We start from the raw sequence: 23,356 nt of genomic DNA, 5'->3' as shown, positions 1-23,356 counted from the left end.
AGGAGAGATGGTTAAAGAAATTCTCTTCTTGATCACAGGGCAGGTATTTCAGAGTGCATTCGGACCTGAGAGTCAAAAAATCAATAACCCACAACACCTTCTGCTGTGGTTCCTTAACTCATTTGGTTCCAAGGACCTGCGGAATCATAAGATGTCAGTATTAACTGTGTTTCAGGCATCATCAGGGACATCAGCGCCCCTGGAGCAAGGAAAAGGCTGGCTAGGAGTGACCTCAGGCAGATCACTTCCTCCCATGGGCCTTTTCCTTGTCTTACAATGAGTGGCTGGAGTGAATCAGTAGTTTGCAAATACCAGGCTCCAGTGAGGGGGAAAAAATCAAATGTAGTGTTTTGCAGAGCTAAACTCATGCAATTTAAAAGTTGAACTTTTCAGCCTTTTTTTTTAAATTATCAAAACATCCAGTCCTTTATGAAAAAAAAAATGTGACAATGAATATATGTATGTTCATGAATAACTGAAAAATTGTGCTCTACACTGGAATTTGACACAACATTGTAAACTGACTATAACTCAATAAAAAATGTAAACAATAATTCTATGCTAAAGAATTTTTACTACAGTGTTATTTATAACAGTGAACAGTTGAAAAGCATTGTAAACCTTAAACAATAGGGAATTGCTTAAGTAAGTAATGATCAGTGCAAACAATATTTTATTATATAGCCATTGAAAATGATATTTTCAGATTACTTTAATGAAATAAAATGCTTTCCCTGTGACACTAAGTGCAAGAAGCAGTGTACAAAACTTTAATCAAAATATCTATCTATAGTTATATGTTCCATAACATTTACCTACAGATCTGTATATTCATACATAATAAATAACAAAATGTTAAAAAAAAAAGTTGAACTTTTCAGCCTTTTTTTTAAGTATTAAAACATCCAGTCCTTTATGAAATTATGGTGATAAATGGCAATTCTTTTTGATCTTCACTTAGCAAAACAAAATTCTGCAAGGTCAGAATTTTGTTTTTGAAGTTTTACCGGTCTGGGGGACCTGAAAATCTGGTCACTTTCTCTCTTGTGCATTCCTTCATCTCTGAGAACAGTGGTTCCACAGGGCCTTTTGGTCTTTTCTCCTCATCATCCAACTCTATGTTTAACAGGCAGAGGAAAATCTAGAAAAGGTGCTTGCTTCAGCAGCATGTGTAGTAAATTTGGGTCCATCCCAGAGATTCACGTGGTCCCTGCACAGTGATGACTCACAATAAGTGAAGCATTGCATATTTTTAAGATATTTTGTAAACCCCAGGGCAACCACTACAATAAGAAAGGATTAACTCCTAAGCCAATGGTAGAGATACAACTGAATCATACAAAATGCCCAATTAATCCAAAAGCAGCTAGAAAATCTGGAAAAGGACTATTTATTTTCAATGTGTATCTTGCTTAGCATAATGATGGACTCTTGGGGGCAGCAAACCAAGCCTAAGTTCTATGAAAACACAAATGGAGTCAGGAGCAGTGCTTGAGCTATCTTTATTGCTTTGAAAGCACCACAGAACCAAAATAGAATATTGACAAGGGAGCTTTCTTAGACTCAGGAGAATGAGCGCCAACTGCGTGGCCGGGGTGACACATGGGTCGGTGCCTGCTGCCTGTCTGCCCTACTGTCTTCACCAGCACACCACCACCTGTGTGTTAGGCTCGGGGTGGCTGCGATCAGGACCCCGCTTAGATCTCCTGACCCGAGGAGGCCAGAGGGGGCAAGTCACGCGAACACCTCCCTTGAGCTGGTATGAGTAGAATTCCGATCCCTCCAGTGCTTTTTCTCCCTCTCCTTCCTCCTTCCTGCAAAAGGGTAAAGCACCCACAGTGTGTTCACAATAGAACCAGGCCCTCAGGACAGAGTCTGTGTCACAAGGCCAAACAGTTATTAATTATAAAGCTCCAGGCATCTAAACATTCCCTCTGCTGACACCTCGGGGGCTGTGCACAAGAGGATGCGGTCGGCTTGAAAACGAGTAAGGACAAAGGCACTTGTGTTCTTCTCATCAAGCAGCTGGGGCACCCACCGCTCCACCTGCAGCGACAGCATGAGGCTGCAGGTGTCTCTAGGTAGCTTCTGAGAATTAAACACAGGTCTAAAGCTAGAATTATAGGTCTTCTCAGGGAATGCCGCTCAAATGAACGTTGGCAACACACACCACCTTCTCCTATCTCTTTCCAAACTCAATTTCCTTCAGTGAGAAAACTGAACAACAGTATCTTTCCAGATAATAACTAGGTATATGTACTCTCTCCCCTCCTCCCCGCTTTCTCTTAACCATGCACTTCTGTGGTGCTAGGCATCTGAGATGACTCAGAATAAAATTTTAAAAGTCAACTGGAGCAAAAAGAGTACATACTCATTGAAAAAAAAATTGGAAACAAGAAAATAAAGTAAAATATGAAAGAAAGAAACCACTCCTCAAGAGAAACCACTGTCGAGTCTGAAACGTAGCCATTCAGAACTTTTCCTTTACACGTACAAATGGTTGTATATATAAAACAGTATTTTTCACTTTATTGTAAAAGTTATTCTATTAAAACAACAATTTTTATAATACACATATATATGCATCCTTCAACGTTTTTAATAACCGTATTTAAAAGCAGGAATTACCCCTTTATTTTTTAAAGATTTAGCTTATTTGTCCACATCTCAGTGCTTTGCAGTCTACAATGTCCTTTCACATACATCATCCTATGTAGTTCTCAGAACAGCCCTGCAAAGTAGCTTTTATCATCCCCACTTTACAGGTGAGAAAACTGAAGCTCAAAGAAAGCGACACGTTTAAAGTTTCACAGTCAGCGTCGGGGCAGGGTCATCCAAGTCCACATCTAGATCGTGGTACAGCCCTGCGTGTTCTCTGGTCGCCTCAGATGGAGCTGCGGCAGCAAAGGGAGGCTCTGTTACAGTCACCAGCAGGGCAGCATGGGAGGGTATCCCCGGAGGTAATTCAGAAGCTTAAGGAATGCCTATTCATCGCCCAGACAAGAAAATTATATCACCTATCAATTGTGAGTCCCCCGCAAACCTGCACTGAGTTTAAAAGGGAATAAAATGACTGATTTTATTTCCGTTCTTCTCTTGCTGCAGTTAGAGGCAGAGCTTAGTCAAAGAGAATCAGAAAGAGGAAGAAAAGAGGGGCACCAAGCCTCCAACTAAGAGTCTGCTGAATCACACACACTCGCACACCCATCTTCTGTAATAGATAATTGGTCTTTTTGTTTAACCCATATTAGTGCAAAGGGAAAAAAATCTAAATATGACTTTCACCCACTCACTGAAGTATCAGAACTTTTGACTTTTGGGAGGCAGCAGAGGACAGTGAAAGGCACCCCCAAACTGGGTTCAAATTCCAGCTCAGTAAATCCCCAGCAAGAAGACCCTCAGAATTACTGTGCACCTACCTGTGTCCTACATCGCAGGGTTGTCTGAGCCTCACTCAACGCAGTTATTTAGTATTTATTCCCTGTCCCTGCCTTCATATGTTTGTCCTTTAAATTTAACTGTATTCCTTATCATTTCAAAGGGAAAACAAACATTCTTAAAATACAAATATAGTACATTGTATATTATTTCTTTCTGACCAGACAGAGTAAGTCCTAAATGCTACTGTGCTAAGTAAACACAGCAAACTCCTAAAACATGTAATAGCCCCTCACAGATCAAACCATGTCCATTTTTGTAGCTACTTTTCTTGTGCTGACAAGTGTCCAGACAGTCAGAGGGCCTTTCAACATCATTATGGCATGGATCCTGTAGCCAGCGGTGTCGGAAGTGAGAACCGTGACCCTCAGGCCATCGCTGCAAACTCCACCTTTACTTGAACTTGGTCCTGACCCTCACTCTACCCCCACCCCCCAAACCTGGTAAGATCTCTGCTTCTCATTTCCACAGCCTGCAATACTCTGGGCCACATATTTATCTGCTAATGAGCATCTGAGGCAGAGGTCAATCTAGAAAAATATTTCAATATACTGGGAGTAACTGTTTCCCAGGATTGACTGGCTTTGGGGGGTCGGGCAGAACTTTCATAAAGTCAACATTTAAATTATGTAATACATGAATATACTCTTTTAAAATCTGAAACCGTCCTTTAACGACTCCACAAAACTCCCTGCACCCCTACTCTGTCTCCCCAACACATATTTACACAAGATAACTTCTCCTAGGACTTCAGTGTCTAACTTTCAGAAATGCCCTCCTTAAAAAACATACATACACACACGTTAAGCCGGTACACCTCTACTCTAAAAAGCTACAAAGTGTCATCAGCAATCACCATGGAACATCCTCTATGAACAGCCACGTTACATCAGTCCTACCTCCTGTGGTACATCACCCACAGCACAGGCAAAATGGGGCATTTCCACCGTCAAACAGGAATCTGACAAGGAACAGAATGTGATAAAGAATCTTGCTGAACTTACTCTCTTTTCCTTTCATAGCTTCCTCACCTGACTAACTTCATAAATTAAAAGCTCATAAGCGGGATGTTGAAGGAATTGATAAGGATTAGAAACTCAGAGACAGCTCTGGACAGGCAGTGTTCTGGTTGTTTTGGGTGTGTGTATGTTGTGTTTGTATGGGGTAGGGGAGTGGTGCTGGGGGTGGGCGAGTGGGGGTGGGCAGAGACAAAAGGAAAGATTCTCTTCTGTTTTGTTGCTGAAGTGGAACTACATGATGCCTGCAGGTAGAGCGCGATCTTTAAAAACCATCAGGAACATTCGTGCTTCAGAGCGTGGCCTTTGCAAACTAGTTACTAGGATTGCCTGCCTAAACCTTAGAACACCTTTGTGAGATTGGATCATCCAACTTCTCAGACAGCACCTGGGATTTGAGCATGCGGAACATCATTCTGCCATGAAGCTATGCTTCTAAGCTCTGCTTATCTTTTTTTGAAGTTGGTGCCCTGGAGCTTAGATTTAACTGCATAAAAGTAAAAGCCAGGAACAGACTCTTTTTGGCCCACTAGTCCCAGCAGGGACACTCTAACCCCTCCAGGCTTGCCCCAAAGTAACACAAAAACAAAACACTAAATCCAGGACGAGGCCAGTTCACAACCCAAAGCAAAAGCCTCCTTTAGCATGGACTCCCGGGGACCTGGGTTTTGGGGGGAGACGGCAGCTGTGGGGGGCCTGGTGGGAACAGAAGTGACACTCCAAGTGTTCCTCTCACGTGGGCAGGCCAGCTTAGACCAAGGGCAGCGGGGGTCGTGGGCATTTGAGGGTGTCAGGAGTTCATGAAGAACTCGCCTAAGAAAACAGGCACTGCGGCAGGCTGAACTGCTATTTCTTGGGAAAGCAAAGCATAAGGATGCTAGAAACACACACACAACTGTCTGCTCTTGGGCCTTTAATTAGTTATTAAAAACTACACAGTGAAATGGATGATGTGGGAAGCCGTTCTAGTATTTAATACAGTTCCCAAGTTAATGTAACTAGAAGTCGACTATCAACAAGCCAAGGTTTTTATTTCAGTGAGTCCTAAACTTTCAATAGATTCTTTTTGCTCTGGGTTAAATGGTGGCGATCCCTCTCTCAGATATAACACCCTATCCTTTTTTTTGAAGTGCAACTGGGGAGAGTCTGACTGGCAAGAAGCATGGTCTTTGGACAATTTTTTTAAAAGGCTGAAAATTCCTCAGAAATAGACTACTACTTAAGTGGATGCTCCTTTTAAAAAATAAGAATCAGGTCTCTTATATGTAACTTGGGAATTAACAGTGTGTCTCTACAGTGGCAGGGACATCAAGTCTGGTCACACTTCTCAGAATCATCAAAACAGCATTAGCATTGGTCAGCCAAAGGCATCCTCCCAAGCTGCTGGTCCTGAAGAAGTGTGTGCTCATTCTACACGCACTGACTGAGGCAGACTTCATTAAGAAAAAACAGACTTGGATTTAAGTTCATTGGAAAAGTCTTTCACAACTGCGGGTCACACCGACCTTTACCTTTATTCCACAGCTCTTGATTTCAGGGGTTCTTTCCAGTAGTGAACTCTTTTAAGAATGTAGCATGATCTATGTGTACCAGAACTGTTAAGAGAAATGGAAATCAACGAATAATGTGTAATGTGAAATAGCCATCATTCATGTTAACTTCATGAATTTAGTGCCATTTCAATATCATTTTATTGAATGTATTATATCTTTATTATTAAAGCTAGATAATTTGGGCAAGTAAGTTCCATAATTTTGTGGAAAATCTGCATATATTGCTGGCTTGTCAAGTTCAATGAAAAATTCTCACACAGGCATGTGTAAAAAGCCAAATTTTGCTATCAACAATTTAAACAAAATTTTAAAATACAGTGTGGCATTCAATTTAATCTGCTTACTATTGTTCATTGCCTTTCAATTATAATTGGTAGAATGACAAATCTGGAAGGCAAAAATTCTTAATCTAGTTTAAAAAAGAAAATTTAAGCAATCTGAATCAGCCTTGCCAAGTCTGGAGAATCAGTCTGTTAGCAAGTGTTGTGTGTAAATAATCAAAGATGCCAGTAAAATACAACTTGGAAACAGGCATTAGCTATTTAATAAGTACAATATATACATAAAATTCTCTTGAAAAGCTTCATTTTATACAGAAACATATTTACAAAATGAACAGTGTAATCAAACTAAAGATTATCTGTACAATGCACACATATATATGAACTTTGGAAGATAAACAAGTTTCATCATAGTCAAAATGGACAGCCATATGCATTTTAAAAAAGAATTTCATTCAAGAAGAAAAATACATCTTTAATATACAATTATATTTTTCATTTATTTTCCTGAAAATTCTGTTTGAATTCTTTTTTGATTACCTTCTCTTGGTCAGCCTTGAAAAATTTCAGGTTTCTAGTGCCACCAACTGGTGCTAAAAATGAATGATCTTAGTGTCGAAAAAGAATTTTGTTTTAAAAAGGTTATTGGAAGATAGGCCTACTGGAGTCAACATTCATAAGGCAAATTAATAGTACTGAATAACAACATGATTGATAAAAATATTTTCACCAGGGTAGCATATCTAACATTTATAATATTAATGGTTTCTAACACTTTTTTCCTTCTACTGGTAGGTATATCTTGGTCTAAAATTATACATAAAAATCTTTAGAAAACAATATACTGCAAAACAAAGTTTGGGAATACACATGATAACATGATTAGAGTCAGCGTTATGAGCATCAGGTAGGCAATAATTTACTAAAATGGCAAAAATTGAAAGCCTTTTTATGGTCTTTGGATATTTTTTCCCCTTATTCTTAAAGAATAAACATCTAACTGTGAAAAAAAGTAAGGAAATATGCAGAACCACCATGAAAACAGCAATCTGTTCTCAGCATACCTCAGCAAGGATTCATTACCAAACGCTTCATGCCAGAGTGGGACTTCTGGTCACCTACTTGTACAAGTGAATGAACCCTCTTCTGACAGGGGCTGACTGTGAGCTGCAAAGGCTCAAAGAGCTGCTCCTACTGCCTCACAGCTGTTTTCAGTAGAGCACAAGCGCCATGAAGACAGGAACTGCCCTGTCTGGTCTGGTCACCAGCAGAATGATGATCTCCTGCATAGTGCCTGAAAGCATAGGTTTTCAATAAATGTGTTTATTACAAGAATAAATAACATGTTGGGAGCCTGATAAAATTTAATTTCAAGATAAACTGCTTTAAATGGTAATGGGTAGTTAAAAAAAAAAACAAAAACAATGGTAGAGTTCAAACTCATTCTTCTGCCCAAACCCAACATTTTCAATCCTTAAAACTCAATAGCTTAAAGTCTGAAGTGGTATGGGGAAAAGGGAGTCACAGTGAGTATTGATTTTAAAATTAAAACCTAGTGAAGGTTTTACACACACAAATCATCTCCTGCTCGAAGAAAGCAAAATAGTGCTAACTAAACAAAACAGTATTTGATGTGTTCAATTAATAATGAACGCATAAAACAAAACTTCCCCCAGATCTCAAGTTTATCCAGACCATTTTCCTTTTCGAGACACCCCATTCTTCTCTCCATATGTTCAAAATAGTAAGGGTAGAAGGTCCTCTAAATGCCTATATCAGAATCTGTTTGTGAATCAGTTTACAGACAGATCAGATAAATGCACATTTTATACACACTTTGCTCAGTCCTGATCCGTACACAAAAGGATATAGTAGAAACTAAAGAACAAAAGGAAAATAAAGCATTTTCTTCAGAAGTCTTTCATAGTTTCTTGCAGTTATGTGGGGAAAAGCAACAATAAGTCAAAATATGGTTTATAATAGCTTTCTTCCAAAATTGTTTTACCATCAAACTTCTCTGAATGCTAGCACAAATGTTAATTTGGAATGTTTCATTTTCTTATGTAATATATGTATACAAAAATGAATGCGTATTTTTTAAGTGTATAGATATAGGACACTATGGATCTGATCACTATTCGGTCTCCATTACTACATTTTGTGTCTTGGAGGAAAAAAACAAATATTGTAGTGCATGAATCATGTAGGAAGCTGTAGCAATTTAGTTACGTTGGCTACTCTAAGTAGTCTTTAAGAGTATCAACAGTATGTCAAAAACAACTAGGAAAATAATTTAGATTTGATTGCACTTACCCTTTTATTAGTCTACTTTGATAAATTATTACTGGTAAAAAGAACAAGACACATTATGGTATGACTAAAACTTTTTACAGCTATTTTAAATATAAAATGTTTCTGAATTTATATTTCCATTTTGAACTGAAAAGATTTTGTTTTTGGATGAAAATATGTAACTCAATATACAGAAAAAATAAGACACTACATTGAATCATCTAATCCTTAGTAAATGATCTTTTTAAACAATGTTAAGTTGATTTTAAAAAAAAGTTAAAACACATTAAAGGGACATTGCCACCATAAGCCCAGCCCAACTTTTAGAGCCATATAATTCTTTAAAGGCGTTTAATCCAACACCCCAAAGCTTACTTCTCTTAAGGGGAGAAAAAAGGATGCCAAAATCCAAAACAAAAATTATGGCTTGCTGCAACATCTGTGTATGTGCCAAGGTATCATAATAGAAATGATCTCTGATTATATTCAGAAATGATCTGAATATAATGAAATGTGAAAAGCCACACACAGAAACTGTAATAGGTGAGAAATTACAAGAGGCAAGAAAAAAATTCAATGACAGAAATACTGATACTATGACTGGCAACATTTGAGTGCACTTCGTAAATAAATATTGCAAAAATCCAACAGGATAAATTTGGCTCTATAATTCCTTTGGTTACGGAGATGTAATTATTTTGTGTTTTAAATAATATACTGAAACATCATCATATCTGGGGACTGTAAGTTCACTTCACTATGATATATAATTATACCAACAGTAAAAGATGGTGGCAAATGAAATGGTTAACAGTGCCATATGCTGGACTCTCTTGGGAACTGGTTCTTCATAAATATCTTAAATTTATCTTTATACTTGATGTCAGTAAAACTAAAGTATTTCAGTTTCAAAGAATTCCTTATTCATCTCTCTGTTCTAATGACTAACCCATTTCATATTTCGAAATATAACTGAAGTCCACAGGAATTTTCTAAATGAGGTTATTTAAAAATCATAATTTATGTAATGTAAGACTTTAAAAACTCCACTATCAACTCAATTTGAATCTGAAAAAAAAATGTGACTAGCACAAATAAGGAAACTTGATAGAGATACAATGTCTGATCATTCCTAGTTACCAAAAGCTAGCTTTCCTATTAGCTTCCATTAAAACAAAAAGATTTAAGAACTCAGAAGCATCCCTAACACACAAGGAAATGTTGTATTAGAATGTCGAAACGAAGGTTTTTATCACTTCTTTAGTCTTCTTCATGTTGGAGAAACAGCATATTACTGAATGATTAACACCCATCCTTTCACGCATAATTTTAGAAAGCAAAATCAATTTTGACATTATATATTTTAAAGGGAAGAAATGTGGAGAAGAAGTTTTCAAAAGCCCTTGTAGTAATGTTCAGCACTTCATATGATTATGAGCAAATTAAATTAAGTTGCTCTGATTCAATGACAGGCTGTCACCACACAAAAACAAATTTCATCAAAGCTTACACTTTTACAGTATAAAACAGCAATGCATTTGTATTGTAAAAGGTACTTTTTTATACAGATGAAGCAAAACAAGTTTTTTACTGGCTGACACACAAAGCAGGGAGAAGTTTCCAACAACACTAGACAGTGGCACCTGCTCCTTGTGTGGCTTTTTTCTGTTTACTGAGCAAGAGCTTTGTATTAGGTTTTCTTCGTTCTCTGTTCTAGTTCATGCTGGTGTTTAATAAGACGTTCTATTTCTGTTCCAAGTGTTTGCAGATTTTCCTTTAACAATTGGGAAAAGGGGAAAAGAAAACAGAACTACTAAGTATAATAAGTAAAAAGATTCGGTTTGAACTAGTTTTGCGTAAATTTTGAACTGAAAGAGTGATGACTAGTCTTATGCCATGTGAGAGAAACTAGGCACACAGCTGTTTTCAGTAAAGTAGCCCCACACATTTCAGAGTCATACTTAATCTTTTTACTGAAGCTACAGCCAATTTTAGTGCATAAAATTATTATTAGATTAAAAAATTGTTTTTTAAATTCATCGCTAACCATAAAGGCCCAAATAGCACAAATAGAATAGCTGGGTCAGATAATAGCTGAGAAAAATAAAATAAAGCTAGAAAATACATTAGAAAATAAATGCCCCAATCTAAAAAATGTCTCAGGAATCAATCACAACTAACCGCAGTATGTGTCAAAGGCCACCCACTGCAAAGTAAACAACTCAGCTTAGTGTCTATCCAACAGCTAAACTGATTTTTTTTAACTATATCTTTCTTTCCTTGATAATTTAAAAAACTGTACTTTTCAAAAAGAGAAAAACACAAAATTTTCTCTATGGGAAAAATGGCTACCTTGCATTTTAGAAGTAGTCCATTCATGTGCTAAAATCAAACTATGAAAGGGGCACCATTTTTGCTATGTTTATTGGTTGGTAAATGAATGAGAAATACAAATACCTTCAAAGTAATATTTTTTAGTAAGGTATCCTCCAAAACAGCCTGTAATTTTCTGTTAATCTCCAAAGAAAGTTCCAATGTTAATCCACTATCAGCTGGGTGGGATGTGTATAAAGATGCCATGATGCCACCCCGTCTACTTAAATGGACTTTGTTAAAATCAGATGCCTCTGAAGAAAGTGTGCCTGATTCTTCTCGTAAAATGTAACTCTGAATTATTCTGCAAAATAAAACAACACTATCAGTTATGTAATTGTAGAATTAAAAAAAAAACTGTAATTTGCAAGAGTCAATGAATCATAGCATAAAATAATTTGCCTACTAGGTTAATAGCAGAACTATATTAACAATAAAGAAATTTTCCTTATTCAGATGGTTTCTTAATCTCATTTTTGTTCTAGCATGGTATTTTAAAAAGAAAGTATATACATTGCTTTTCTATTTTTTTCCTTATTACTTTAAATCAAAATATAGGAGCAATTTCTTTAGTGCTCCAGTTTCAGTTAATATTTTTAATTTCCCGGTCATTAAACTTAGAACCATATTTTAACTTTTTTTTTTAATAAAGTCATGGGTAAACTTTTCTCTATGTCTAAATGTCAAAATTTTTAAAAGTAATGGGTAAAGATCCACAATAAAAAAAAAAAACAACCCCAAAAAAACCCTCTGACTTAAATGAATATGGTATTTTGAGAGGAATTTGGCCCAGCACAGCTTCTGGAGTCAAACAGAGCTGGGTTTGCATCTCCAGCTCTCAAGTCTGTCACCTGTAGGATGAGTTGACTCTGGAACATTTAGTAATTTGACCTGAGCCCCCGTTAACTAACCTGCCAAATTAGAGAACTCATTCTCTCCCTGAGTAGATGTAAGAAATCAGTAAGATATTGTTAAGTCATCAGCACAGTGCCTTGTGTTTGGCAGGTGCCCAGTAATACCTCACTATGTCCTACCCAACAGGAATGATAATCTACAACCTCATTATCTCTTAGAACCACCATCTTGAAAATAAAAAGCTAAGTAGAACACTACCTATTTTTAAGTTATTTTAATATCTTAAAAAAAAATTAACACCTATTGACTTTATAAGATGTTAAAGAAAAAACCTGTTTTCTTTCATCTCTGTATTTCCAAAACCTAGAACATAAATAAGTGATCAATAAAAGATTGGAAACTGAATGACTGTAATTTTAAGAATTATTTTTTGAAAGATAGGCTCTTGGTATGATTAATTTTGAACACAGTAACTTAACCACATGAATAATGGTATTTTGAACACAGGTTACATTACCATAGTAATACATACTTTGTTTTTTTCCTAATTTCTTCCACCAATTGTTTGATATGATCCTCCATAAACTCTATCTTTTCATTTTTCCGAGCATGTGCCTTCTGCAGCCTTACTATCCTCTCTATCAGCATGGCCTTGTCTACTTCTGGAAAGTTATCCACAGCTACTGACGACCCTGTATTTTCTGGAGATCGATCTTCTGCACTGCTTCGAGCATTAAGGGACCCTGAAGACAAAAAAATCAGTTTATTATACTCAGTCTGGATATATCATTATATATTATTTTTCATATATTATTTCTTCTAGTATTGTTTCAAATATTCACTCTAATAGAGTTGGGCACAGATTGCAACACATGGCATACCTGCCCTGAGTTCATGTTTCTGAATACACTGATGATGGAAGTACCAAAAAGGTCTATTATGTCTCTCAGCAACAGGATGAGGAGTAGCAACAGAGAAACAAGAAACTCAAGAAAAAGTCAGAAAAACAAGTCTGAACTGAAACCAAAATTAAACTGAGACAGACAAGGACAAAGACAGAAGACAGAATATAGCCAGTGGTTTAAGCTCTGGAGCCAGCCTCCCCAGGTCCAAATCCCATTTTCCTGCTTTCCAGCTGTGTGACTTTGGACAAGTTATTTATCTTTCTGCATCCTGGTCACTTCGTCTTAAAATGGGAGTCATAATATTATTTGCCTTACAGACAAATACCTTCATTTAAATGAATTAATATATCTGAAGTGCTTTTCCAGCCCTGTTTTGTAGATTTAAGACAAGTTATATATCTTATCCAAGGTCATACACTAATAAATGGCAGAGCTGGGAGCTAGATAACTATGTGTAATCTCAAGCCCATGTTCTTTCTACTACATCAATTTCCCACTATTTAATAGTTGATAACATTTTCCCCCTAATGTGCAACTCCTGGGAGGCAGTGTAGTGTAGAGGTATGCAGATGCTAGAGTCTGAGAGTTCTGTTACTGTGGATTTTGGGCAAGTCGTGGAACCACTCTAAACCTTAAGTTTCCCCATCTGTAAAGTGGGAATTACTTTGCATGACTGTTCTTCAAACATATCTGGAATGATATGTTTGAAGAATTTAGCATGGCTCCTGGCATTCCAAAAATGATACATATGTTGATATTTTGCTAATTATTTTCACAATGCTATCAATCATAATTTTATAGACTATTAATTTTTGCTTTAGACCACAGACATATTTACCATGAGAAAAGCAAAAAGATTAAAAATACATACGTGTATATATATCTATATATAAATCTGATACACAACGATCATTTCACTAGCTCTCAGGAGTTAAAAGTAATATAAAAGGAAAAAAAAAGACCATACTACACCAAATCTCTCTACATAGATGAACACAAATCTGAATTAAAAAATGAAAAGGGAAATTGTTGCAGGAAATAAAGAAGCTGGTAAGGAAAAAGGAGTTAAGGAGACAGATGATACAGAACCCCATGACAAACTTGAAATTTTATGTAATAATGAGAACTTAAACACTTAACTGGATATATTTTTTATAATTATGTACAACTACTGCCTTTTACAATTCAAAATTAAAGAAAAATATATCAAGACTTTTTAAAACAAAAAATGCTATTTCTTTTTATAATCAATCCCCCCCAAAAATTATAAAACCATTAGTTTTTTACCTGATGAACTAGAACGACTTCCCATGCTGCTGACTTCCTTATCATAGCTTCCATTCTCAACCTGATCTAACTTTCTTCTCGCTACAGGAAGATGAAATGGATTACTTGAGACAACTATTATGACCACTTGCCCCCACTATCTCTGATTTTAATCACTAAAGTCACTTAGGCCAAAACAGCATAAACAACAGAAGAAACTTCTTAAATACATAGACAGGAAGGCTGTAAGTGTCATTCATACAAATGACATCTAGAAATGTACAGGTCAAATACAAAATACATGGAAACAACATTATGATTAACAACTGACACTGGCATCACTTAGGTACACAGAACTTAACCTTTTGGATCCTGAAAGATTTAAAAGAGCTCTTCAGTACCAGAAATTTCTCCCCAAATTTCCCTTCAATTACATCTATTAAAACACACTGAATTCTTATGGCAAATACCTGAGCATATTCATATTAAGTAAATGCTAAGTCTCTTTTATTTTATTACTATATTTCACTCTATTTTAACACAAATAAAGCAAAGGAGAATAGCAGAGAATAGGATGTCAGAATACATCTCTTATTCATCTTTGCATCCAAGCACATAGCACAGACTTTCAATAATTGTATAAATTTTTAAATGAAAGAAATTTGGGTTCCAGTTCTAGCTGCTAATTGTTGCATTCAGGTAGTTGATAACATTTCTGGGTCTCAGTTTCCCGTAAGATTAAAGGTTAGGGTTCAGTGATCTCTAAGTCAGATGTCTACCAGATGGGTGCAGGTACCTTGATGCTACATAAAATAATTCATAGATAGGGAAAAAACATTAGAACTTCTATTTATACTTATATTTAATCTGATCTTCTAAAATTTGTATTTTTCATTTTTTCTCATGTGCATAAAATAGAGTAACACATGTTTAAAATTTACAAATAGACAGCTATACATTGGAGAACAAATGCTTAAATACTTCTTACTGACAGCAGTATGTGATCAACAAGGTCTAGACACTACTGCCTCAGTAAGGTTATTTCCCCAGTTCTTACATTTTGTGGTTATGCAAATAAATGTCTTCTGGCATAGAACATGCTATAAATTATTTATGGAACTGTAAGAAGTTTAACTATTTGGTTTATGAACATTGATACATTAAAAGAACATACATCTCTCATCACTGTGGGAGCCACTGACATAAAATATTTTTTTCTAAAAATCCTTAAAGATTAAAAGAAACAAAAGCATTCAAGGACTAAGTATAGAAGAAATGTATATATACCCTGCTGAAGTTGTTTGGTAAGATCCTTGACACTAGAGGCATGTTTACGTCTTTGGGTTACTAAATCATCTTTTAGTTCTTCAACCTGGGTACTCAATGCTTTAACTTCAGTTTGTCTACGAGTGAGTTCAGCCTGCAGAGTCTGGACTTCTTCTCTTCGCAGTTCTTCCTCTTTTAACAATCTACTTTCCTAAATATTAAGTAAGATAAAGAAAAAGATACCAACTTTAATATCTGTTTCTGTTATTGCTCACACTTTAAAACCTTAAAAATATAAGCTCTTTAGTAGTAAATTCTTCTACCATCGTTCCTTACCAGGTTTTGTTTACTGAGTTCCTCAAATTCCTTATACAGTAACATAAGGGGATATGTTAATACATCTGCCATTCTATACACGCAAAACAACATGAAATACAGGACTCTGTATTTTTGGACTACAGTCTCCAACTATTTTTATGAGTAACTTGAAGACACTCTCATAACTTGAAAATACTAAACCATTTTTAAACTATAAAAATATAGAAATTTAAAATCCCTTCAAAAAATTTACAGTAATTCCAGTTAGGAATGACAAAAATCCTGGTTTCCTTACTTTCAAAAGAGAAATCCTTCTTCATAACGACGTTAGGAAGAAATTTTATTATAAATTACATAAGCTGAAAGGAAAAAAACTGACTTTTCTCACAGTATTTGAAATTATAAAAAAGTCAGTGGCAATTAAAAAAAAAGAGCTTAAATCAGCTACCACTAGGTTTATGTTTTTAGGGAAATTTAATTTGTGCTTCTTGCTCTGTTGCTTTAAAAGTTAAATATACATTTATACTTACCAAATCAGTATTTGTCTGTTTCATGTGTTCACATTGGCTTTGTAACTGACTTTCACTACAGGAAAGTTTATCAAACTGTGACTGCAAAGAATTGGATTCAGACTGAAGTTGTGCATTCTTACTAGTGAGCTTTTCTGTAAATAGTAGTAGCTCAGATTCTCTTTTCCTACTGCCTTCGATGTCTTTTTGGAGGTCATTAATCAAAGAATTAAGATTTTCCACTTCTTCCTTCAAATTTTCAATTTCTTGTTTACCTCTAAAAAACAAAGTTTATATTTAAGAAAAAAGTTAAACTATTAAGAGACATTAAATTAATGGTTTGGGAATTTTCACTGAATGAAATGATTTCTAAAGGTACTTCTATTTTTTTATTCATCCAAATATTTATTTGGATTATTATGAATGCCTAATATATGCTAGGAACTAAGAGTTGGGAATATACGTAAGAGAGATTGCCATGGCCCCTGCTTTCAAAGAGCTTTTAATCACATACTGTGATAAAACACTTTGGTTGATGAAACATCAGGAAGTGTGATAAAACATTTTTGATGATAAAAGCACAGAGTGGGTCACCTAAGCTAATGTAAGTGATGCTTAAACTAATATTTAAAGTGAGGGTTAACGAACTCTTCCTGTAAAAGGCCTAGACAGTAAACAATGTAGGCTTCCGGGGCATATGGCCTTCCTTGCAACTGATAACTCTGCCACTTTAGTGTGAAAGCAGCCACAGACAATACTTAAAGGAATGGCAGTGGCTGTGTTCCAAAAAATAGTTTACCGACAAGAAGAGACAGTGGGCTGGATTTGGCTCAGGGGCCACAGTTTGCTAATTCCTGAGCTAAGGGAAAAGTAAGCATGAGCGGCAGAACAGTATGTTCCAGGTAGAGGAAGCAGTATGTGCAAAGCTGGGAAGGGAACAAGAGAATGACCCCTTGTTGGTACTAACAAAGAGATACTCAATACTGATGAGGATAAGGACTGCACTATATCCTAACACTTAACACAGGGCTCAGCACATAGGAGACAATTATCGACATTTGTTAACCAACTACTGCTGAAACACAAGAGTGAAAAAGGAGAAGGCACAGAGGGAGAAGCAAGGTTACTAACGATCTTCCAAGCCACGTTAAGACATCAGAACTCACTAGGCAATCCTTAAGGCAATGGGAAATCACTGAAAGGTTTTCAGATTTCCTTTTTTAAAAAGATTATGCTAACCACAGCGTAGGAAATGAACTAAAGGGGAAGTAGGCAAAACAAAAAAGTTTAGAAATAAATTAGGAGTTTGAGATTTGCAGATACCAACTACTATATATAATATAAAATAGATAAACAACAAGTTTCTTCTGTATAGTACAGAGAACTATATTCAGTATCTTATAATAGCCTATAATGAAAAATAATATGAAAAGGAATATATATGTGTGTGTGTGTATGTAACTGAACCATTATGCTGTATACCAGAAACTAACACAACATTGTAAACCAATCATATTTCAATTAAAAAAAAAGAAAAACAGTTTGGAAGCTATGACAGTTTTCCAGATGAGAGTTAATAATGGCTTGGACAATGGTAGCAGCAGTGGGGATATAAAAAGCAAATGGCCTTGAAAAATATTAAAGAGTTAGCATGAACAGTATTTTGTGATTGGTTAGATGTGTGAGGGAAAGGATAGAGGAGCCAAGAATAACTCCCAGGTTCCTGGGCTGGAAAATCATGTGGCTGTCACACTCACAGCTCATCTCAGGAATATAAGAGAAGCGTAATTGAAGGCGCGACAGATGAATCAGTTCTGGATGTAAGTATGAGATATCTTTGATACTTGTGTGCCTGGAGCTCAGGGAAAAGGCTTGACAATAATAACTTGAAGGTCCTGCAACACACTATTGGAATAGTTAGGATCACCCAGGGGTATAATAAAATAAGAATAAAAGACAGCTTTATGACAGAAAGAGAAGGCTACCAAGGAGACTGAGAAAAAAAATGGCCAGAAAGTGGGGAGGAACACCAGAAGAACACAATGAAATGAAGCCAAAGGAACAGAGCATGTCAAGAAAGATTATGGGCTTAGTGGTATTCATACTGAAAATTCAAGGAAGGCTTCATCTGGGAAGTATCTGCTATATTTAAGGATGCTTTAGCAGTTCATAATTAATGTTGCAGAAGCTAGAATGAGATGGAGAGGAAAATAAGAACAAAGACCATGAATAAACAGGATGATTCTATAAAGGCATTTATTTGGTTGTGAAGGAAAAGGAGAAAGCAGATTACAGGAGTTTTGATGTTTTTAAGATCTAATAATATTTAAATGCAGAAAGGAAAAAGTCAGTAGAAAGAGGTAAGACATAAAGGATAAAGATGGAATAATTAAGACCTCGAGAAGGCAGAAGAGCATGGAATCCACAGTAGAAGTAGGTATCACAATTTGACTCAAAAAGAACAGCAGTATTTCTTCCAAAATAACAGGACTGAAGATGCAGGCAAGTTCATAGGACTGATAGCAAGAGGTTGAGAGAACTGTCACCTGACAGCTCCCACTTTTGCTATGAATTAAGAGGTAATCACCTGTCAAGAGTAAATAGCAAAGCGAGAGGGAAGATCAGAATTGAGAAGAAAGCAGTAAGGTTTGGAATAGATGCTAAGAAGATGGGGGAGAAGGCTCTGACTAAGAACATATGGTAGGACTGGAGGTGCATTAGTATTCCCAGTTGAGGTTCTAACCGTGAATTTATAGCAGCATCAATCTGGATGACAGTGCAGCCTTCTTTAGCAGCACTCAGCAGTTTGGGTATTGGTAGGATACGAAAAAGATGATGTTTGGATCCACTCTGAATCCAGGCTCTGTCAGGTAATGTCATAAGTAGAGTTTAGCTAAATGATTTTATGAGAAGTCAAGGAATAATGTCACCACCTGAACTCTAGCTACATACATGCAAAGATACAGATACAGATACATATCTACCTTTTGAAGAAAAACTAAGTACTGTGTGTAAATAACAGAATTTGAAAGCTAAGGAATGGATTAAAAAAAACTATAATCTATTCTGTCTTACAAATTACTACTGCCAACATTTAGGGAATATAAACTTTGATTTTTAGAAGCCATGATGGGAACTTTAAAGATAACCCAAAATAGCTCAAATGAAGACAGGAATTTAAATTTTCTATCTAGTAGAATGTAAAATTATTCTTATTTAATGCAATAATTGCATTTAAAAACAGAAACTTGAGATGGAATCAAAAAGCCTGTTGATTAGCACAAACAGAAGCTGCTCATTTTATACCTTTGATGCTGCTCCTGTAGCTGATCTGCAATCTTCACTTTGTCCAACAAGTTCTGAATTTCAGCTTTTTGGCGATTAATAATTTCTTTATATTTTGATAATTCATCTTCTGTTCTTAATCGTTCATCTTCTAGACATTTTACCTATCAAATAATCATAACCAAGTTAAGCTACAAACAATATTTTCTTGTTCCTTATTAACTATTTCAGATAGCAGTTATATGTTAATAATCTAAGCTGAATTCTGAAGCAATATTAATGTGAGGAAAATATAATGGGACGTTAATAGTCCTGTGTTTCAGTCTCAGATTTCTCATGATTTAGTCATGGGAGTTCTAGCATGTCACTTCATTTTTGTTGAATCTTCATTTCCTCACCTGAAAAGAGTATGTACATTCCCCACCTACCTCAAAGAACTGGCATAAAGAACAAAGAGAAGGGTGCATGAAAGGCACTTTCAAAATCAAGTGACTGCAAATGCCAGGTGGTTCCCAAAAGTCTATTTCTAAATAAATGAATGATAATGATAATATATTCCACATTCATATTAAAAGGGATACTATTCTTAGAATAAAGACTATAAACACTGGAAAAGATTTCATAGATTGTTAGAAATTAAAACTGTATACAGACTATTAAGCATACCCAGGAGAAATGTAAAGTCTTTCTATTATTTTCTGACACTCACAGTTCTAAAGCCCATATATCTTCCCAATTAACTTGCTAATAAGACTACCTTTAGATCAGAGGCCCAAGGAGGAGTCATAGGGAGAGCAATGTGCTGTGAAACAGGAATGTTCGGCAAATATGTTAAAGGGGCTGAAATGGAAGACATTTTTAATTCTGTAAGTAAATTTTGTTGCTAGGGAATTGATATATTACTCTTCTGAATTCTTTGACTCTGGAATGCTTCTATATAGATACCCTTTCACCTACATTTTAAAAATCAGAATGAGTCCAAAATTAAAGGTACTTATCCTTCCTCTGGAGTCATGACTGAAGACTGAATTACCTTCGTTCTCAGTGTTCGTAGCTCATCCATGCCCTCCTTAAATGTCCTCTTCAGATCTTCTAGTTCCTTTATTTTGGCATGATGCATCTTTTAAAAGGTTTAAAATAAACCACAAATCATTATATGCTAAACCAGACCTAAAATGTATTCTCAGCTCCTTTCAAAAGGCCTTAAAAGCAGATGACAATACATATTTGTTATTTCTTTCCTTCTGTATTATACTATCTAGGATATACAAAGAATAGAGCTACTCACTTCTAGCTGATCAGATTTTTCCTGCATTTGTTTTTCCAGTTCTCCTTTTGTGACTCTAAGCTTGGCATCAAGTTCATTTGACTTAATTTCTTCTGACTCCTAATGGGAAGGAAATGACAAAAGTATGACAATTTTTAAAGTTTTATGCTTTGGAATGTGAAAAAGGGTTTTGCAATTAAGTTTACTAACCGTGAAATATATAGCTCATGCATCTAAAGTTGATGACTGCACTGAAAGATTTTTAGTATGTCAATTTTGCACCAACAAGAAGAGCACACTTAAGATATATAACATAATACAGAGTGGGTTTTAAGTTATGCATTTGCTTGTACTCTTCATTCTTCTGAAATTTTCTAGTATTCTTATTTGGTTAAAAACGTCTCTAATATCTCTACTTAAAGTGCTGTAAGTACTTTAACATAGGAAATAATCTGTATTTTATTTGGTTGCCTACAAAATCTATTCTACACATCAAATACTGTAGATACAAAAATTTAATGAAACAAGAGTACTGATAGTTGGCGTAATTTGTTACTAATCTATTCAAAAATTTAAGCATACCTGATATGTTTTTATCATATCCTGACAATTTTTCCGAATCTGATCTGCTTCTTCCTTTGCTTGAGTTAATTTTGTTGTTGTCTCTTTGAGTTTATCTTTGGTTTCCTGCAACGACAAAAAGACAATGTGAGAAAACAGAAAATATATATTGGGTCTGCCCCCAGTTCCTGGCACAGAGCCCCTAAAACCCTTGCAATTTTTTTAAGTTGTAAAAACACCAGGGCCATCTCTTGTTCTAATACTGGTCTTTGATTTCTATTCCTGACACAGAGCTCCTGAAACCTTCGTAATTTCCTAGATGATCAATCATGCTTATGTGATCAAGCCTCCACAAACATACAAACAAAAACCCAAAATATGAGGTTTAGAGAGCTTCCAGATTGGTGTACACATCTACACTGGGAGGGTGATGCACCTTAACTCCACGGGGACAGAAGCTCCTGAACTTGGGACCCTCCCAGGCCTCACCCTATGTATTTCTTCATCTATATCCTTTATCACATCCTTTAATAAACTTGTAAAGTGTTTCCCTGAATTCTGTGTGCCACTATGGCAAATTTTTGAACCCAAAGGAGAGGTTGTTAGAACCTCCAATCTACAGCCAGTTGGTCAGAAGCACAGGTGATAATCTGGGCTTGAGACTGGCATCTGAAGTGGGGAGAAGGGCAGATGGAGGAAGGAGGAGTCCTGTAGGATGAGCCTTTAACCTGTGGGGTCTGACACTATCTCTGCATAGATAGTGTCAGAATTGTGTTAAATTGAAGGCCATCGAACTGGTGTCACAGAGAATTGCTTGGGGGGAAAAGCCTCTAAACACTGGGGACTAGAAGTGTCAGAAGTGAAGTGTTCTGTGTAAAAGTAAAGGAGAGGCACAGGGAAAAAACCCACAATAGGGGAGAACTGGGTTTTTCCTTTACAGATGACAATAAAGTTGGCACAGTGATGTGATGAACGGTGAGAACAATGACCAGGGAGTAGGGAAAGTTCCTGTCTTAGCACTGCCACAGGAGTCAAATGCTATTCCAGTAATATCATTTTATGCTTCTGACAAGAAACTAATGTGGCTAACTGATAGTCACTAAATAAAGTTAAATCTGATAGTCTTCAGCAAAGCACTAGAAATTACTAACCTGATAAAACAAAAAGAGCAAAGTGCTTAAGCAGTTTTTTGTATGCACACGTAAAAGACAATTCTTCAGTTTATGGCCTTGGTATCTATACAGAACCTTTTCACAGATTCATGCTGCAATTTGGTTTCTGTTCCTAACCCCTCTCCTAAAATAGCAACTGAAGGTTTGTAGGGACTACTTTCTCATTAAATCCAATTGCTTTTCCTCATTTCTTATTTTTGATTTCCCTATTCCAGTTCTGATCACCCCTGACTCTTTGAATAGCCTTCCTCTGCTTCCATTACAAGACAGCATACTCCTGTTTTTTCCCACTTCATCACTGCCTTCTCTGTCTCCTTGATTGGCTAGACTTTGTGTGGTGATTGTCCAAGTACAGTGCTAACTAAACAGAGCCTGGCATGTAGCACTCACTTCATTCATTCAAAACATAGCAATTGAGAGTTCCTATGTGTCAAATACAATTTTAAATGGTTTGTAGCCCTGTGTGAGCTCCAAGGATTGTTGTTCCTACTCCTTTCTCTATAGTTTCCCAACACTCATTTGGTCATCAATAGTTAGCAAAGAACTTGAGGGAAACCCACGATTCTCTAACCTATCTTTGACCAGTATCAACACAGACCCCCTACAGTTTTCTCTGATAATATTATACATAGAAGATCAAAAGGTTAACAGTCCTACCTAATTAGAATTATTGAAAGAGATAACGAATGATTATGGTTTTAAATAATATCATCAAGCCTATTTTTTAAATTTGGAAATTGTTACAAATAACACTGTTTTTTTGTTTAAATAATATATCAGAGCTGTTTTTTTACTTCACATTCTAACATCTTCAGATTTTTATTACTGCTTATACCAGTTCAGTTAGTGCTTAAAATTATGGCATAAGGTATATAATCACCTTTATAATCACCTTTTATTATGTTAATTTTTTAATAATATGATATTCATTATGCACAATACCAATGGAATTATATTCACAATAAACAGATAAGGTAACTTTTCTTTGTTACATTCATA

The 23,356-nt window shown here is 35.9% G+C and overlaps 1 protein-coding gene across 1 annotated transcript in view; it reads right to left on the bottom strand.

Annotated features, from left to right (window-relative positions):
- Positions 1-6,533: 6,533 nt before the first annotated feature.
- Positions 6,534-23,356, bottom strand: part of CCDC186 (coiled-coil domain containing 186) — a 41,241-nt gene continuing 24,418 nt past the window's right edge. The window contains exons 7-16 of the mRNA XM_074373586.1: positions 21,207-21,311; positions 20,646-20,744; positions 20,391-20,477; positions 19,379-19,521; positions 16,094-16,349; positions 15,267-15,456; positions 14,001-14,081; positions 12,341-12,551; positions 11,038-11,257; positions 6,534-10,354 (exon numbers count right to left, since the gene is read on the bottom strand). Coding sequence (XP_074229687.1) covers positions 10,271-10,354; positions 11,038-11,257; positions 12,341-12,551; positions 14,001-14,081; positions 15,267-15,456; positions 16,094-16,349; positions 19,379-19,521; positions 20,391-20,477; positions 20,646-20,744; positions 21,207-21,311 — 1,476 coding nt within the window. The 3' untranslated portion in view covers positions 6,534-10,270. The remainder of the gene's footprint in view (positions 10,355-11,037; positions 11,258-12,340; positions 12,552-14,000; positions 14,082-15,266; positions 15,457-16,093; positions 16,350-19,378; positions 19,522-20,390; positions 20,478-20,645; positions 20,745-21,206; positions 21,312-23,356) is intronic.

This window comes from Camelus bactrianus, chromosome 11, assembly GCF_048773025.1.
Source record: "Camelus bactrianus isolate YW-2024 breed Bactrian camel chromosome 11, ASM4877302v1, whole genome shotgun sequence".
In the NCBI taxonomy this organism is placed as follows: domain Eukaryota; kingdom Metazoa; phylum Chordata; class Mammalia; order Artiodactyla; family Camelidae; genus Camelus; species Camelus bactrianus.
Note: the sequence above shows the minus strand (reverse complement) of the source record. Positions and strands in the feature narration are given on the sequence as shown.